General features: G+C 53.6%; 1 protein-coding gene across 1 annotated transcript in view; it reads right to left on the reverse strand.

Moving 5' to 3' along the window:
* Mdga1 (MAM domain containing glycosylphosphatidylinositol anchor 1) overlaps window positions 1–16,417 on the reverse strand; it is a 57,356-nt gene that overhangs the window by 24,496 nt on the left and 16,443 nt on the right. The window contains exon 2 of the mRNA XM_006983074.4: window positions 1,781–1,920. Coding sequence (XP_006983136.1) covers window positions 1,781–1,920 — 140 coding nt within the window. The remainder of the gene's footprint in view (window positions 1–1,780; window positions 1,921–16,417) is intronic.

Consider the following 16,417-nt stretch of genomic DNA (forward strand, 5'->3'; position numbering starts at 1 on the left):
GGAGACAGCTGGGGAGAGGACACCGCAGTGACAGAAGCAGAATGGATAGGGTGTACCTGGAGAATGACGGTGGGGGGGGGGGTGGGCATATGGCCGGGACACGGGTGTGCAGGGGCAAGTGGAGCCAGGATACAAAAAGTCTCCAGTTGCACCCCAGGGCCTTGAGCAAAGATGGTAAACAATGGGGAGCCATTGGTAGTTGCTAAGTTGGAGCAGATTTGGGGGTGTTCATTCCAGTGGAATCAAGGTAGGGGGCAAGCAAAGAGCCTGGGAGATCAATTTCAATCTACCACGGTGGTCCAGGGACGGGACTGAAGACAAGAGTCTGGCCAACTGCGGAGGAGGTAGGGCAAAGCCAAATACGTGAGCTTGTCCCACAGGGCGAGCAATAAAACCATTAACAAAAACAGGAAGACAGGGGGGCGCTTGCCTAGCTCAGCATGCACCGAAGCCTGGGTTCGAGCCCCAGCCCCGCACAAACTGGGCGTGGGAACTCGTGTCTGTGATGCCAGCATGGCACACGTACAAGCAGGAAGCGCAGAGGTTCAGTTATCCTTGTCTATGTGGCAAATCTGAGGCCTGCCCGGGTCCCCTGAGACCCTGTCACCCAGCCATGGCCTCCAGTGGTCACACCTATGGGACACATACACAGATGGGTCAGCATCGCCTGGCAGCTCTCTCCCTAGCCTCACTGGCCACATCCCCACTGCCGTGACCGCACGTGACACCAAGGTCCACAGAAACGCAGCTGCCCTGCCAGCGAGCCAAACAAACCTTTGAGCAGGAGCGAGCTGTGGCGGAGGCTTTAGATGAAGAAATCTTGAGGGGTTTCCTTGCACATCTGCTTATCTCAAAGCCAAAGCTGTGAAAGCTGTCTCCGTTCCCCCAAATTATCAGGGAAGAAAAAAAAAAAGATTCTGTATTTCAACGTCCTTCCTAGAATCCAATTGCCACCTTTGTTACCGCTATTCAAGTATTAAAGGTCACAGCAGCTCGCCAGGCGGCCAGTTCCTCCAGTCCTCCTTCCCCACCTGCCTCCTCCATCAGCCTTCGGCAACCGCCAGCCGCTAGCTACCTCCTGCCTGAACCTGAGCACTTGATCTATGGCAAAACTCATCTGGCATTTCCAGACACTTGTCTTCTGTCCCCTTCTAATTGCTTTGTGTCTTTGAACCTCCGGAGTTTGCTCTGGCCTGCCGAAAAGCCCCAAGTGCTGCCGCTGCGGCTCCTAACCCAAAGAGGAGGGCAGCGTGCCAAGCCAGAGAGAGGGCAGCCTCTAGACTCCGAGTCTGCTTCTGCTAGCGGAAGTATTGTGGGACCTTGGGAGTCTGCCCAGACTCCCAGGGCCTTGCTTTCTCTTAGCTGTAAAATGGGGCCTTTGGAGGAGCGAGAGAGAGAGAGAGAGAGAGAGAGAGAGAGAGAGAGAGAGAGAGAGAGAGAGAGAGAGAGAGAGAGAGAACACTGAGCATGGGTCCTCCTTGGCATACTGTCCCCTCGCCAGCATTTCTTAAAGGTGTGTGTAAAGATGTGTCTGCTCCACAGAGGATGAAGTGAAATGGAACAACTAGCATTCCATTTCTCCTCTCCGCTGTCCTCAGCATCCAGCATTTCCCTAAAGAGTCCATCTCCAGGCTAGTCGTCCGGTCCCAGTCTGTCTCGTCCTGTCTTGTCGCTAGCCCTGTGGAGTGTAGATCCTCACCTCCTGCTTCCTCTCAGACTCTGATCCCGGGTGACAGTGTGTGGGCAGACGGGAGCCCGGCAAGGCCGAGGCCCAGCTTACCTGGGGCCGGGGGTGCCCAGTGACTAGGCACTGCAGCACCAGGGTGTCGCTCTCCCGGATGGTGTAGACTCGCTCGCTGATGTTGTCCTCCTTCACCACACAGGCCTGCCCTGCGTGCACGATCTGGGCCTGGGCTGGGGCTGTGGAGAGAGGACAGAGGAGGGGTAGGGAGGACTCACGGAGCTCAGGGGCTAGGTGTGGGCCTCTCAGTGTGTCTGGGGAAGAGTCCAGACCGGCTTCCCAGACTTCACCCACACTGGGCCAGGATGGACTCCTCCCGGGGCCCAGGCCAGAGTCAGGAGAGCTCAGGATTTGGGAAAGAGGTGCCGCCATATTTGCTTTTCAGTGAGGGAGGAGGACAGTGGGGTGGGGGTGGGGGTGTTGTGAATACTCTGCTGAAACAGGCATGGCAGAAATGAAGAAATTCTAAAGAGATGCTGTCTCCCAATCTATCCTATCAGACTATTAAAACAAAGGATCCCGAGGAATGGGAATTTTCCCCAGGAATATCATGGGAGAAGGAGAAGGACCAGACAGAAGAGGATTTTGTCTCCAGCAAGAGATTTCACATAATTCCAACAACGCATCAGGTCACCTCACAGGAAGAGACCGAAGCCCAGAGGATGATGGGTCAGTGGTGGGCGGGGCCACACCGTCACAGGGACTGCTTCGATGTGCATGTCATTAGTCTTATTTCAGGACCCCCTAACATGGACTTTTGGGGTTCACTGGATCTCTGTCCTTCTTTCCAATGTGGCTCTGTTGAGTAAATCTTTTTCTGCATCCTACTATTGATTTGTCTCTTTTAATTGGCTTTTTGAGGACAGTGGACAGACATGACTTGGGTCGCAGGTTGTGACCCCCAAGTCTGAAAACACCGAAGGCTGGGTGGCCAGTTGATGTTAGCTTGGCTCCCAGTCTTGGGCGCTCTTGGTGCTGTGCCCAGGTCTACAATACGACAGGTGTGCCCATCTCCCTCTGCCACTAATGGCTCACAGCACGCAGGTGACCCATTACCCAGCATGCATGTGTGCGTGCATACACACACACACACACACACACACACACACACACACACACACACACACACTCAGAGGGAGGGGTGATTGAGGCTGCTCAGTCTTTCAGACTCCCCCTAGGGACAGGCTAAGGCTAAACTTCCTAAACCTCATCTCCGCTTGGCTGCCCATCTCGGTTCCTCTTGAGACCACACACGTGCCTAGCAAATCTATGCCTCTGTACCACCCGCTCTGACCCTCTCAGCTTCTGCTTCCTAGATTTTGTTTCGCGTATGTGTGTATGTGTGGTGCTTGTGTGTGTGAGTACGTATGTGAATGCGTGTGCACACATGGGAGTGGAGGCCCGAAGTTGATGGTAGGAATGTCTTCCTTGGTCACTCTCCATTCTACTCTCATTGAGTCAGAGGCTCTCAAGTGAACCCAGATCTTTCTCGGACAGCTAGCCAGCTTGCTCGGGGGGATCCAGCTCTTCCCCCTTCCAAGCAAGCACCAGGATGAACGGTATACCGCACGCCCACATGGTATTTACGTGAGTTCTGTGCACCCGAATTCCAGCCCTACATATTAAAGCTCATGCTTTATCCACTAAGGCGCCTCCCCAGCCCCTCCAGCCTCGGCTTTTAAAGAAGGTAATTCAGCACAGCTCCCTCTCAGCACCAGATCATCCGTTCACGTTGTCCCCAAGCTGCACATAGCTTCTCCTCCAAGGGACAGAAGTTTTAATGGGAGGCTAGGAGCCCTCAAAAGACTGTGGACCCCTTCTACCCAGCGTCCAGAGGTATAAGTCAAGGGTGGGGCTAGAGGGGCCCACAGGGAAACTGACTAAAGTCTAGTCCCATCCTCCTAACACACTCCTCCCACCCCCCACCCCCCCGCCCCACCTCCACCTCCACCCTGGCTAGAGTCTGAGCTCTGGAAAGGAGGTGAGGCCACAGCTTCACACCTGCTTGCTCAAGACTGAGAGTACAGGGATTAGGGGAGCAGATGCAATAAGTGGGGAGCATCCCATCTGGGGCCCTCCAGCATCCTGCATCCAGAGTATACACACATCAGACTGTGTGTGTCAGGTTCAGGATAGTGGTCTGTAGGCCTCAACTTGGTCCCTACACAAGGCCCCATGTTGAGGGGTGAATTCACAAGGAGAGGTTACTAAGGGCGGACCTGGGAGGGGAAAGCGGTAGCAGCTGCAGGCGGATCCTAGGAGGCTCCATGGAGGAGCAGCATCTGCCCTTCAAAGCACAAGGAAGACCCATGCTAGTGGCCGGAGCTGAGTCCCACATCGCATGTCATCTAGGGAGGAACAGCAGTGATGTCCGGGCCTTACTTTACGTGTCTCTGAAATGGGGATGCAGCCGACTCCTAGAACTTACCTGGTGGGGGCATGAACATGAGGAGTGAAAATAGAATTGCCAGGTATTCCAAAGGAGTGCCCGCCATCATCACTGATGGGACAAATGTTCCAACCTGAGCACTGTCCCAAAAGGCAACCAGCCAGCAGCTCAAGAGACTCTCTGAAACAGGGTGTCAACCAAGCCCAGGCTGGCTGCCAGGGTACTCCGCAGCAAGGATGAACTTGACTGATCCTCCTGCCTCCACCTTCAAAGTGCTGGGATGATAGGCACGCGCCATCAACCCCAGATAGGCTGAAACACTCGTGGTACGGCCGCTCGGCACGACACCGGCCACGCCTAACAAGGCAAACAGTGTCCAGGTGGCCATCCTGGCTGTATGTCTATTACAGAGGAATGAACCCGGGTTGAACAGGTCAGCGATAAGCTGTGTGTCTTTGCACAGTTTGAGTCACCACCCTGAGCCCGTTCCCCCATCTGTGGGAGGAAAGCGGACTGATGATCTCTGAGGTCTTTTCAACTTGCTATTGATTTTGTAATCGGCGCACAGTGTCCGTATAAAATGCACACCACACTCCAGGGACTGGGCCCGTCACTGTCACCGTGCCATAAAAATGCACGCACGTCACCATACACAGAAGAGATAGGCATCTTTGGCCCAGGTCTCCAGGAACCTCATCAAGCAACAAGCTACCAAGAGATGTCATGCATGCTGGTTGCTGATAAGACCAGAAGGCTGCATGGATGTCTGCGGGAAGCCCGGGGTGCCTCTTGACAAGGAAGACATCGGTTGAACAGGCCTCAATGGAAGATAAGCTATAATCTTGGACGCTGTGGCTTGCCCACAGCAAGGCAATGTTGTAATGACAGCTCTGGTGACTGATAAGGAATGATGGAAAAGAGCTACAAAGCTTCACACGCTCAGGGTACAGCGAGCCTGGGCCAGGGTGAGGGGGGCCTGGCCAGCAGAGGCAGGCAGGGTCTGCGGCTTCCTCAGTGGAGGTGGGCAGGGAGCGGCCACCACAACGACATCATTAAGACTGCCCACCTCCCTCTGCTGATATTTTCTATTAAGATGACCCTACCCTAACATGGTAGAATACACTGGAAGAGATCTGAGCCATACCTCTGAATGCTAAACATACGTGTGCTCCATGATGCCTGTTCCTCTCTTGGGGACAGTTACAACGGAAATGAGCACTTATGGTATGACATGGCAGGTCCAAGGATCCTCCAAGGGGCCGGCGAGATGCTCAGTGGTTAAGAAGAGCACGTATTGATCTTGCAGAGGACCTGAGTCCAGTTCCCGGCACCCACACGCATATACCTGCCTCCTCTACACACATACACATAAACCTTTTAAAAAAAAGAATCTTCTGAGTGGCTTTCCTTCCAATAACAAAAAGTCCGAAGCAATGCATGCACCTGTCAAGAGTGGTAGAGGTGAACTCAGTGTGGCGACATGTGCTTGTATAGAGCAATGGAGAGGCAGAGCTTGGTGAGTGAGTTCAAGGCCAGCCTGGTCTACATAGCAAGTTCTGTGCCAGCCAGGGCTACACAAGGAGACTCTGTCTCAAAACAAAAAACAAAAACAAAGGCAAGGAGGCTCAGCTCCAGGCTGCAGGCTTGCTGGCCGTGAGCTCTTGGTGGCTCTCCCGGCTCTACTCGCCATCTCAGGGTGTATTGGGATTACAGATGCTTCCATCACTGTGCCCAGATCCTCCACGGGCTCCAAGCCTCCAGCCCAAGTCATCAGGCTTTCACGGCACGTGTTTTAACCCACTGAGCCATCTCCACAGCCCCCGCTGGTGTCTTTACACGGTGCGACGTCAGCCTAAGTGAAGGAAATGAACGATAGCCCGGCCAACGCCGCCGAACCTCCCAGGCACGATTTGACAGAACCTAGACACGAGAGTGTCTATAATGCATGATTTCATTTGTTCAAAATTCAGAACTGCAAAAGCCAACCTTGTAGTGACAGAGGCTTGGCAGTGACTGCCTTGGGTAGACAAGGTGTTAATAACTGGGAAGGGAATACCAGAATGTCCCAGGGAGGTGGGACAGAAGAACCACCATCTGAGTGCCGGTTCAATGGTGGCGAGGTCCATGTGCCCAGGTATCTGTTTGGGCGTTCATCCTGTCTGGTATCTGTTTGGATGTTCACCTTGTCTGATATAGTCTGTATATGGCATGCCCCTCCCCCAAAGGCTCATGTGTTGGAAGCTTGGTCCCCAGCTGTGGTAAGAGGAGATTGGATCATGAGGTTATTAACTTAGTCAATCAAAGGCCTTTGATAAAGAGGGCCCAGGCTGTAGCTCAATTTGTAGGGTGCTTGCTTGGCATGCATGTAACCCTGGATTTGATCCCAGTCACTGCATAAAACCAGGCATGATGGCACACACCCATAATCCCAGCATTTATGAGGCTGAAGCAGGAGGATCGCTTCAAGGTCATTCTTGGCTATGTAGAGTTTGAGGCTAGCCTGGGCTATGTGAGATCCTGTCTCAAAGCGGGCTGGTTATGGCTAAGTACATACATCAGTCGATAAAGTGCTTGCACATGTGAGGATTTGAGTTTAACAAAGAACTGTCCTTTGGGGGGGGGGGGGGAGCCAGACATGGGAGTATGCATTTGTAACAACCGTGAACCAAAACAAATCTTTCTTCAACTCTTAGGTTGATTTTCTCAAGTATTTTGTCACAGTGACTAACATACTAAGCTATACTTCAATTTAAGAAACAATAAAAAGAAACAAAACATCTATTTACCTCTCTCTGCCGGAATTGAATCATTGTAATTATCCCAGAGAACCCAGAACCATCACGCAATCCCCTAACATCGGAGACGGTTGTGTAGCCGATTCCGGGGAACTGGAACACCTCTTTCCTGAGGGAGGAGGGAGACTCCAGAAGACTACCAGGCAATTCATAGGGGCTCGAGGGTCACAGGACCCCTGGTCAAGGCCATACAGGCAGGAACACTGCTGGAGCGAAGACTCTTTGGTGGAGGTGCCTGCCAGTTGTACAGGGAGCTCCGGGGATGCGCCTGCCTTTGAGTCCTCAAGTCTCCTCTAAGTCTCCCACAAACTCAGTGTCACCAGGTGCCTTACGTGGGTGGACAGACATTCATTCACATCTCCCCGGGAAAAGTCACGTGTTAAGAGGTGATTTGGGCAAGGCAGTGGTGGCACATGTCTTTAATCCCAGCACTCGGGAGACTGAGGCAAGCAGATCTCTGTGAGTCTGAGGCCAGCCTGATCTACACAGTGAGTTCCAGGACAGCCAGGGCTACAGAGAAACCCTGTCTTGAAAAAAAAAAGAGTTAATTTGGTTCCAGCCTCACATTTTCCTCCTGGCATCACATACCTCGTGCCCCCTGGCCTTGGCATGCCGATTGGTGCACTGCCCTCCCCAGGTCACTACCACAGACCCTGCTGGCTCGGTGTGCAATGCTTCTGTCCCTGACAGTTCTCTTCAGCCCCCAGCTCTGCACATCCTGGGAAGCCTCAGGGAACAGCATCTGCTTCAAAAGGCCACCAAGCCAGGGCCTGTCACGATCCCCTCTGCCATCAAGCCAACAACAAATGCTAGGGTCCAAGGCGCTCTGCTGGGTACTGTCACTAAAAGTAGACAGGGCTCACTCTCAAAGAGCATGACCAAGCAGGGAATCGAAGAGGACCAAGGAGGCTTCCGGGAGTGCCGTGAAAGCTCTAAAGCAGGGGATGGAACAAAGGACAGCAGGAGAAGGGAGCAGACTTCTGACGTCACCGGGTCTGGTACTAATGTCCAGGTCTGTCACCCACCTGCTAGGAGACACTGCTCAATTCTCTCAACCTTTCTGAGCCTTAGCATCTTGGCTCGTAAATGAGACCGCTGGTTCCCTTAGAGCCAGCATGATCCTTCAAAGCAATGTGTGTAAAACACTGGCCCAAATAACACAAGCTCTCGTGACCAATGACCGCTCCCAGGACGATGAAACAGGTGCAAGAAGAGGGACAGGAGACCTCCCACTCTGGTCCTCTTCCCTCCCTGGGTGGACAGGAAACTGGAAGGGATGTCTCATAAACACACTGGAAATTCATGCTGGGGGTCGTGCAGGGACTGAGGACCCTTACTACAGTACCCCTCAAGCCTTGAGAGCCTCAGTCCTCTTACTTAAAAAAGTGCGGTGACTGTGAGGAATGCATGAGTAAACCCATGTGAGTGGTTAAAACATCTGGGTGGTTAAAACATCTGGGGAGATGGCTCAGAGCGCAAGGGTGCTTGCTGTGTGAGCAGGGGGACCTGAGTTCAAGTCCTCAGCACCCATGTGAAAACCTAGAGCCTGACCTCAGTATTGGGGCTTGCCAGCTGCCAGCCTAGCTCTAGGCTCAGAGGCTCTTTCTGAATTGGTAACACAGCAGGACGCCTCACACATGCCTCCTCTGGCTTCCATAAGCATGATCGCAGGAACACATATACACATGCAGCTGTCCCACATATACAGCATGCTCGCAGGAACACACATACACATATGCAGATGTCCCGCATATACAGCATGCTCACAGGAACACACATACACCTATGCAGATGTCCCACATATACAGCATGCTCATACACTCAGATATAAACATGCACGCACACACTAAATAAATAAAATTCAATGGCGTCGGACGCATAGCGAGCCACCTAAGCCATGGGCCGCCACACTGCGGCTAACACAAACGCGAGCTCTCAGGCACTGGCCTCTCTAGGGGGTGGCACACATTTAACTGAAGAGCCCGCCACCCCGGCCACGTGTGCTGAGTAGTGGCATGGTCCTGGTGTGCCCTATCTGTGTTCAAGCTCCTTATCTCTGTTCTTATTTAGCCTCCTTCTCAAAGAGGGAAACTGAGGCACGGGGAAGAAACACTTTGATTGGGTCACTCACTGAGACCATAGCACAGCTGGGACCCTGCTCACTGCCCTGTGGAATCCCTGGCTACTTTGTTTCCCCCCGGAGGCCACCAGCTGTGACTGAAGGCCTGCTTTGGAGAGTCAGAGAGGGACTGCTGTGAGCTGGGGACCTGGGTCATACCTCGGGTCTCCCCACGCCCTCACCACAAGAGTGTGCGAAGAAACACATCGATTCTGCAGTGTTCCACAGAGTGTTTCATCTCGGATAGGAACTTAGGTGTTGCCTTAACAAGCCTACCAATGCTCCCATGTTTCAGATAAGATGAGGCTCAGCAACATTCCATAAGTCCCCGCAAACCGCTCTGGTCTGGAAGCTACCGCACTTCCTGAATTTCATTTGCTGGGTACCCAGTGCAGTGCTAAGGCCTGGGCTGAGGACACTGTCTCCGGTCAGGTCATGCGGGCAGCATCCTTCACTGCTACCCCTCCCTCGTGGAGACCCCTCTTGCCCTCCCATCTCTGGGTCCGAACATGTTTATTGATCCTTTTATGCATGTAACGTAACTTAGTGGAGTTCACAGTGCTGAAATGTTAGCAAGCTTTCCTCCCTTAATTAGTTGCTCAGAGAATGGCAGCCAATGTCTGGGAGGAGGCTTCCTGGGGCAGGTGGCAGCCGGCCCTCCCGAACCAGCTTTTGCCAGGCGGACTTGGGCCTACCAGGGAAGTGAGCCTTATCCCTCATGGTCTCTGAGATGGGGCCGGTCTAACCTTCACGTAGTCCAGATATCTACACGCTGCCGAAAGCCTGTCATCTGTGCACTGCCGGCCAGGGTGACCCAGACCTTCTGGGAACCTGCCCAGACTAGAGATACCTCCAGTCCCACGCTGGGAAACCAGTTTAAAACAATCTCACTTCTCTCTGCCTATCTCCTCCAGCCTCACCCCAGCGCAAGGCATCTTCAGAGAAATTCCAGCAGACTTTTGGCCCATCCACCCCTGGTTCTCTCTCCCAGGCCGATCACCCCAAGGCCACGCTGGCTGCTCTTCATCCTCCCTCTCTGCCTGTACTCCAAGCCTTCCTAGGGCACAGACAATCACCTTTGAATTTTCCACTTATGTGTTGATTGGTTCTGTAACACTTCTTGAGCCTCCAAAATGAGCGATCTCTGCCCTCGGAGCCAGGATACAGAACCTCACAGACAGAAAGCCTCTTCTGCGAGGAGCCTTGGGGCTCCTCAGCTCAGACCACGGTAAAATTTGTTCTCCACCCCAAGGCCTTTTGTGCTGATCAAAACGCAACCCACAGGACAGAAGGAATAGCTCAGTCAGAGAAGCGCTTGCCTTGCAAGCACAATGACCTGAGTCCCACCCCCACCACCTGCGTAAAAAGCCAGAGCATGGTGGTGAGCGCTGAGAAGCGAGAGAGGCAGGCAGGTCCCTGGGGCTTGCTGGCCAGCCAAATCAGTGAGCCACTGCCCAGTGAGAGACTCTGTCTCAATACATCAAGGTGGATGGCTCCCGAGGAACAACACCCCAGGTTGACCTCTGGTCTGCACACACATGCATCTGCATATACATATGCAGTCACATGCACGTGCTAAGTAAATAATTAAAGACCGATCACACATCCAGCCAATCTCCCCCTTCCGAGACAAGGATCCCTCACCTCTAAGTGAAAGGGTACCACCGCTGAGCAAGGCACAGGTCCATAGCCAAGGATGAGAAGTCTGCTGTCCCATCACCACCATGGAGCCCAGAAATAAGCCGCTTTTTACATAGAGGACGCACAGCTTGTTGGCAGAGCCGGAAGCTTCTGGAAAAGGCTGGCCCTCTTCTGAACCCCATCTTTCTGAAAGTGATGGCCAGCTCCTCTGTCCCCCAGGCCCTGGGAATGTTCGGCACCTCTCACCACATCTGTGCCTCATTGGGGGTAGGCCAGGCGAAGCTCGCATTTGTCAGCTGTCAGTAAAGCAGCCATCCATCGGGGCTGCCCACCTGTTCATGAGGCTCTGGCGAGACTCCGTAGGCCACTGGGGAAGACCTCTACGTGAGAACCTGTAGATTTCTGTGGGTGCAGGGACACCAGCCCAAATTTGAGGAAGACCGAGAACATCGCTCATGGAAGAGAAAGCAGGAAGGCCCCACCCAACCTCAGGCAGGAGCCTGCTAAATTGAGGCTGTGAGTCGTGGGCTGTATAAGGTGGGTCTGAGAGACAGAGACAGGACTCCACAGTCATGTGACCTTGGGCAAGTTAATAAACCTCTGAGCCTCAGTTTCTTTATCTGTACTATTCCTCATTCTCCACCTCTCAACTGCCACTTGAGGATTGAGCCTTGGGCACCCAGCACAGGGACTGGTCCCTGGTAGGCACTAATTTCTGCTCCATTTCCAGTTGGTAATAGCACCCAGGATCCCCTAGGAAATAGTACCAAAGTCCCACAAGAGGAGTCAATAAAACTGAGTGGGGGACACTTTAGCAGGATACAAAAGTCAGAGCAGCAAAGGAGGCTGAGCCTGATCACCAATGAAAGAGCTCCCCCTGCTGGCGGGGGACTGAGGCTGTTGCCTATTGGCTTGGCTCACGGATTTGGGGCCATGTTCACTGGCTCACTCATTCAGCAGCCTAACTTGGGTCCTCATCTAGCCCCAACATGCTCTCCCATTCTCACTGTTCCTTCAGCCCCGGTCTTAGCCAGTAGCCCAGAGTCTGATTATAATCCAGGCCCCTGCCCTTATACATATACAGATCTGCCCTGGGTGTCTCAGGGGACAAGCTTCCTGTCCCAATAATTGCTGTGTGACTTGAGGCAAATCATAATACTCTCATTTGAAGCCTCAGTTTTTTTTACTATAAAATGGGCTGACTATAAATAGTGTTAAGCATGTAAGGATGAGATGCCCCAGGCTCAGCACTGGACGCCTGACAGACACTCCAGAAGGATAGCCAGGAGCGTGCAGAATGAACCAGATATGCACTGCAAGCCTGGCTATTCCAGTGTGGATGCTCACATCCCCCTGAGTACTGCTGTCCCTGTAAGCCTTGGACACAGGTCCTAGGAATCAGGCTTCTCCTACTTACTGTACAAATCCAGATCCCCATTCTAGAAGGTGGAGCCTGGGTCAGGCCCTGGCCAGGAACAGGCAAAGCAGTACTGTGCTGAAGCCAAGGGGCCCTGAAGACTTTGACCCCAAAGCCCAGGGAGATGGAGGGTTAATGGGGCTCCATCTGAGCCCATGGATCCAATACCCAACCCCAAGGCATAGGGCTCCACTTGGGCTTCTGGCAGGCGTCTGAGATACTGAGCCCTCAGACAGAAGGTGATGGCGATGGCTGGGTGGGAATCCTTTCCATCGAATTTGCTGGAAGTGGGCGTTGAGGGAAGGCTCCATGCCAGCTCTTCACCAAACCCCCACAAAATAACATTAGGCTCACAGTGTCTTGCTAAGTGCAACATCTAGCAAAGTGCTGTGTAAACTGCAAAGCCCGGTGCAGATCTACTCTTGCTATGATCATCAGGTGCTGAGAGGTCCAAACACGGCCTGGGGATGTGAAAAGTCGGAAATTAAAAGGCCTGAGACTGTATATCTATGAAACCAGGGCAGACAAACACACAGAAGTGATCAGGACCACCACAGCCAGGCCATGCATGATGAGCCCATCCGACTGTCTCAGAGCCAGAGGCTACAGGTGATCTCACTTTGGGGGAAGAGGCCTCTGAAGAAATTATTGCAAAGGGGAAAAGCACTCCCATAAGGATATTCATAGTGGCATTATTCAAGAGAAAGGCAAATTGGCACCTGCCCAGGAGCTGGCTACAGAGAAACGGTGACCCAAGCCCGGCCCATCAATGCAGAGGGTGCTACCTGCCCATTAAAGTGGCAGGTCTGAGAGCTCTGTCAATAGCGCGAGACGTGTGTGGGAGATAAAGCCGGCGGAGAGCGGAAGGGAAGACTGTTTACCGCTATGTAAAAATGTATCGACAGGTATGGGCAGAGAGCTCGAATGAACGGTTAATGTTTGATGGGCACAGGGGCCGGCTGCTTCCTGTGAAGTTGTTTAAGTGGCTGATAATAACAATAACAACACTGAAAGCAAAATCAATCTACCAGCCTGGGAGCTGGCAGGGCCCCAACTCCTAGGATGCAGAGAAAGAGAGGAAAAGGAAGGGAGGACGCAGCTCTGGCGATCCCTTTCCCCTATCCCGGTTGCTGTGAGTCCCCGGTGGAGCTCTGAGCCAGCTCCAGGGAGGAACCACCGTCGTGCTTCCAGAACCTCCCTAAGACGGTCTACATGTGGAGTCACCTGGGGGGGGGGGGGTTCCTGGAGGCCAGGATGTCACCCTGGCCCCATGGGTGGCTTCACTCCAAGGTTACTGACTCTCGCACCACTCCAGCCGCTGGCCTCTGGAGCCAGCACCCACACATGAGTGGGACACACTGTCTCCTGATGATCACTGTCCGTCAGGAAGCTGGGAGCCACCTGAGTGAGACCTCTCCTTCTCCCGTATCCCACACACAGCCCACCAGTGGGCTGCCCCAGCTTGCCTCCTGTATGCCACCCTGTTCTTGGTCCCTATCACCAGCCCCTGCCTGGATGGTTAAAGCAGCCTCCTGACAGGTCTGTCCGGCCTCTTCTCTCGCCCCCTAGCCTGCACCACAGCAGCAGAAGAGACTTTTAACGACACTCCCTTTTCCTCCGCTCACCCACCCCCCACCCCCCACCCCCCCCCCACCCCCCCGCTGCCCCTGTCTCACTTGAACGGTGCTTTCAACCACCGGCTGTATCGTCTGACAAGGAAGGGTTAATTCCGGCTCACAGTCCATGGCGGTGGGAGCGTGGGGCAGCTGGTCACATGACGCCCACCGTCAGAGCAGAGAGAGGGGCACACTCCCTGCTTTTCGCTCAGTCTGGATTCCAGCCCCTGTTAGTGCTGCCTATCTTCAGGCCGGGAGTCTTCCTCCTCAGTTAAACCTTTCTGGAACTATCTCCACTGACACAGCCAAGAGGCGCGCCTCCTCGGTGCGCCAGTGCCGGCTGACCCGGGAGGTCAGCCGCCACGGGAGTCGTGTCCTGACGTCTGCTCCCTCTTACCTCGCCATCTACTGCCCTTCTGAGGCCAGCCACACCGTTCTTCAAGCAGGGCCAAGCCACCCTTACCTCTCACCCTCTGCCCTGCCATTGCTCTGCTTGGGGAGGTATCCCCGACTTTCCAGAGCCCTCTCCAGCACTTCCTTCAAAGAGGCCTTCCCTGGGCACCCCATTTACAGCCACAGCCCTGCCCTGACTTTGTGGGTTGGGTTTTTTTGTATATAGCTCACCAGGGGCCGGAGAGCTGGCTCAGCAGCTCAGAGCGCTTGATGATCTTGCAGAGGACCCGAGTTCAATACCCAGCACCCACATCAGGTGGCTCACAACTGCCTGGAACTCCAGTTCCAGGGGATCTGCACCCTCTTCTGGCCCCCATGGATACCTACACTCACACACACATACACACACAGACACACAAATACATGCACATAATATTTTAAAAAGAAATAAAATCCATCTGCACCCAGCTTTTTTTTTTGTTGTTGTTGTTGTTGTTGTTCTCTCTCTGTATCCCTTCAAAGCAAACACTCCCGGGGAGGGAACATATGTTAAATATCTGAAAGGACATGCCATCTTCTTCCAAGAGTCAGTTGTTCAAAAACCCAGAGTCTAGGAATGTATTCTCTTTAGCATCCAGTATATTTATAAACCCAGAAATACAATACCTGCCCTCCACTTTAAGCATGCTCTTATTAGTTGTGTTTTTTCCCCCCCTCCCTCCATTACTGAAAGGTTTCTTTCCCTTTTTCTGGCTGTTAATGGCACAAACCGTGGGATCTGATTATAATGCTCTGCTTCAAAACAACCTGTAAATGGCTGGGTGGGCGAGGGGTGAAGGATTTGCTCCTGAGGGCTGAGGGCTCCACAGGGGACGGCTGTGGGTATGACATGGAGGGGGCCGGCTTTCAGGAAGGAAAGGTGAAGTGTGGCGTTTACGGGGACAGAGAGGTGGCTGGTGGGTCTGGGTGAGGCAGAGGGATGGGAATGCTGAGGGTTATGTTTAGACATGAGGATCACAGAAGGAACCCTGCCACCTTTCTTCCTTCCAGGGCCACCGAGCAAATGGGAGCTGTGGCTGCTTTCTATTCTCTCTCTCTCTCTCTCTCTCTCTCTCTCTCTCTCTCTCTCTCTCTCTCTCTCTCTCTCTCTCCATCTTTGTCATTAAACCTCCCTGGACCAGGCACTGGGCTGACACAGCTCAGCACACATCGATTCTCCTCATAGGTAGGGAAACTGAGGCACGGGGGAACTAAAACCCTACCCAAGTTTTCACACGACTGAGGCGGAGACTGGAACTCAGGGTCCATTCCAGAAGGTTCTGCAGCTTCCCTGCAGCCCACACGGCCCCACCGCCCTCCCCACCCTGAGCAAGAGAGGCATCACTCACCCACTGCGGGTATATTTAGTTATGGGGTGCTGAAATTAGGCCCTGGTGGTGTCGCCTGAGCCTGATAAGTCATGTGCAGCAGCTGACCTCAGAGCTGCGAGCCGCTGACACCTCAGTGTGAAGAGGATCTTCTCCCATCATGCCCTCCCTGGGGCTCTGAGGGAGGAAGCAAGCAGTGAAAGAGGGAGGGAGCACCATGCATGCGGGGCCACTTGGTCAACTCTTCCCAGAAGCCTCCTCTCTGGTTGCCATGGCACCACTCCTCAGAGGCCCGAGTCTGAAGGGGGCCTGTGCGAGGAGTCCCCGGAGAAGGGGCTGCCGTGGCCCAGTCCTGAAGCTTCAGTCGTCAGGGTCTCCTCATTCAGAAGAAGGATGCTGCTCTCTGGGGCCGTGGGGGCCGGGAGAGGACCAGGCAGACGGCTGAGGGGACAAGGTGTGTACAAGAGCAAAAGGAGCAGCGGGGAGAAACTGAGGTAGATGGGGGGAAAGCGGGAATTTGGCTTCTCTATCCCAGTGACCAGAAAACAGTAGGCGCTTAACAAATGTTGGGGGAAGAAGGCTTTTTTTTTTTCCCTCTCTTGAGGTAGGTCTCAGGTAGCCCGGCTGGCCTCGAACTCACTAAGGAGCCAAGATGACTGAACTCCTGAATCCCCTGCTTCTACCTCCCAAGTGGTGAAATCACAGGCTGTGGGGGAGCTGCAAGCATTCCACCAACTACCCTACATCCCCAGCCCTGGAAGCGGAGGTTATTGAAGGAGCTTGAAAGAGACTCCCTGGCTAGGTCACCAGCAAAACCTTTGCTCTGACCAGGCCCAGAGTAGGAGCCTAGGTCGGGAAGTTAGGTGCAGAGGAGGCCTAAGGTGCTGGCTCCCCTTTGAGCCATGGCTATTCCCAAAAAGTTATTGGCCATGGAACTTC

This window comes from Peromyscus maniculatus, chromosome 21 (assembly GCF_049852395.1).
Source record: "Peromyscus maniculatus bairdii isolate BWxNUB_F1_BW_parent chromosome 21, HU_Pman_BW_mat_3.1, whole genome shotgun sequence".
Taxonomy (NCBI): Eukaryota; Metazoa; Chordata; class Mammalia; order Rodentia; family Cricetidae; genus Peromyscus; species Peromyscus maniculatus.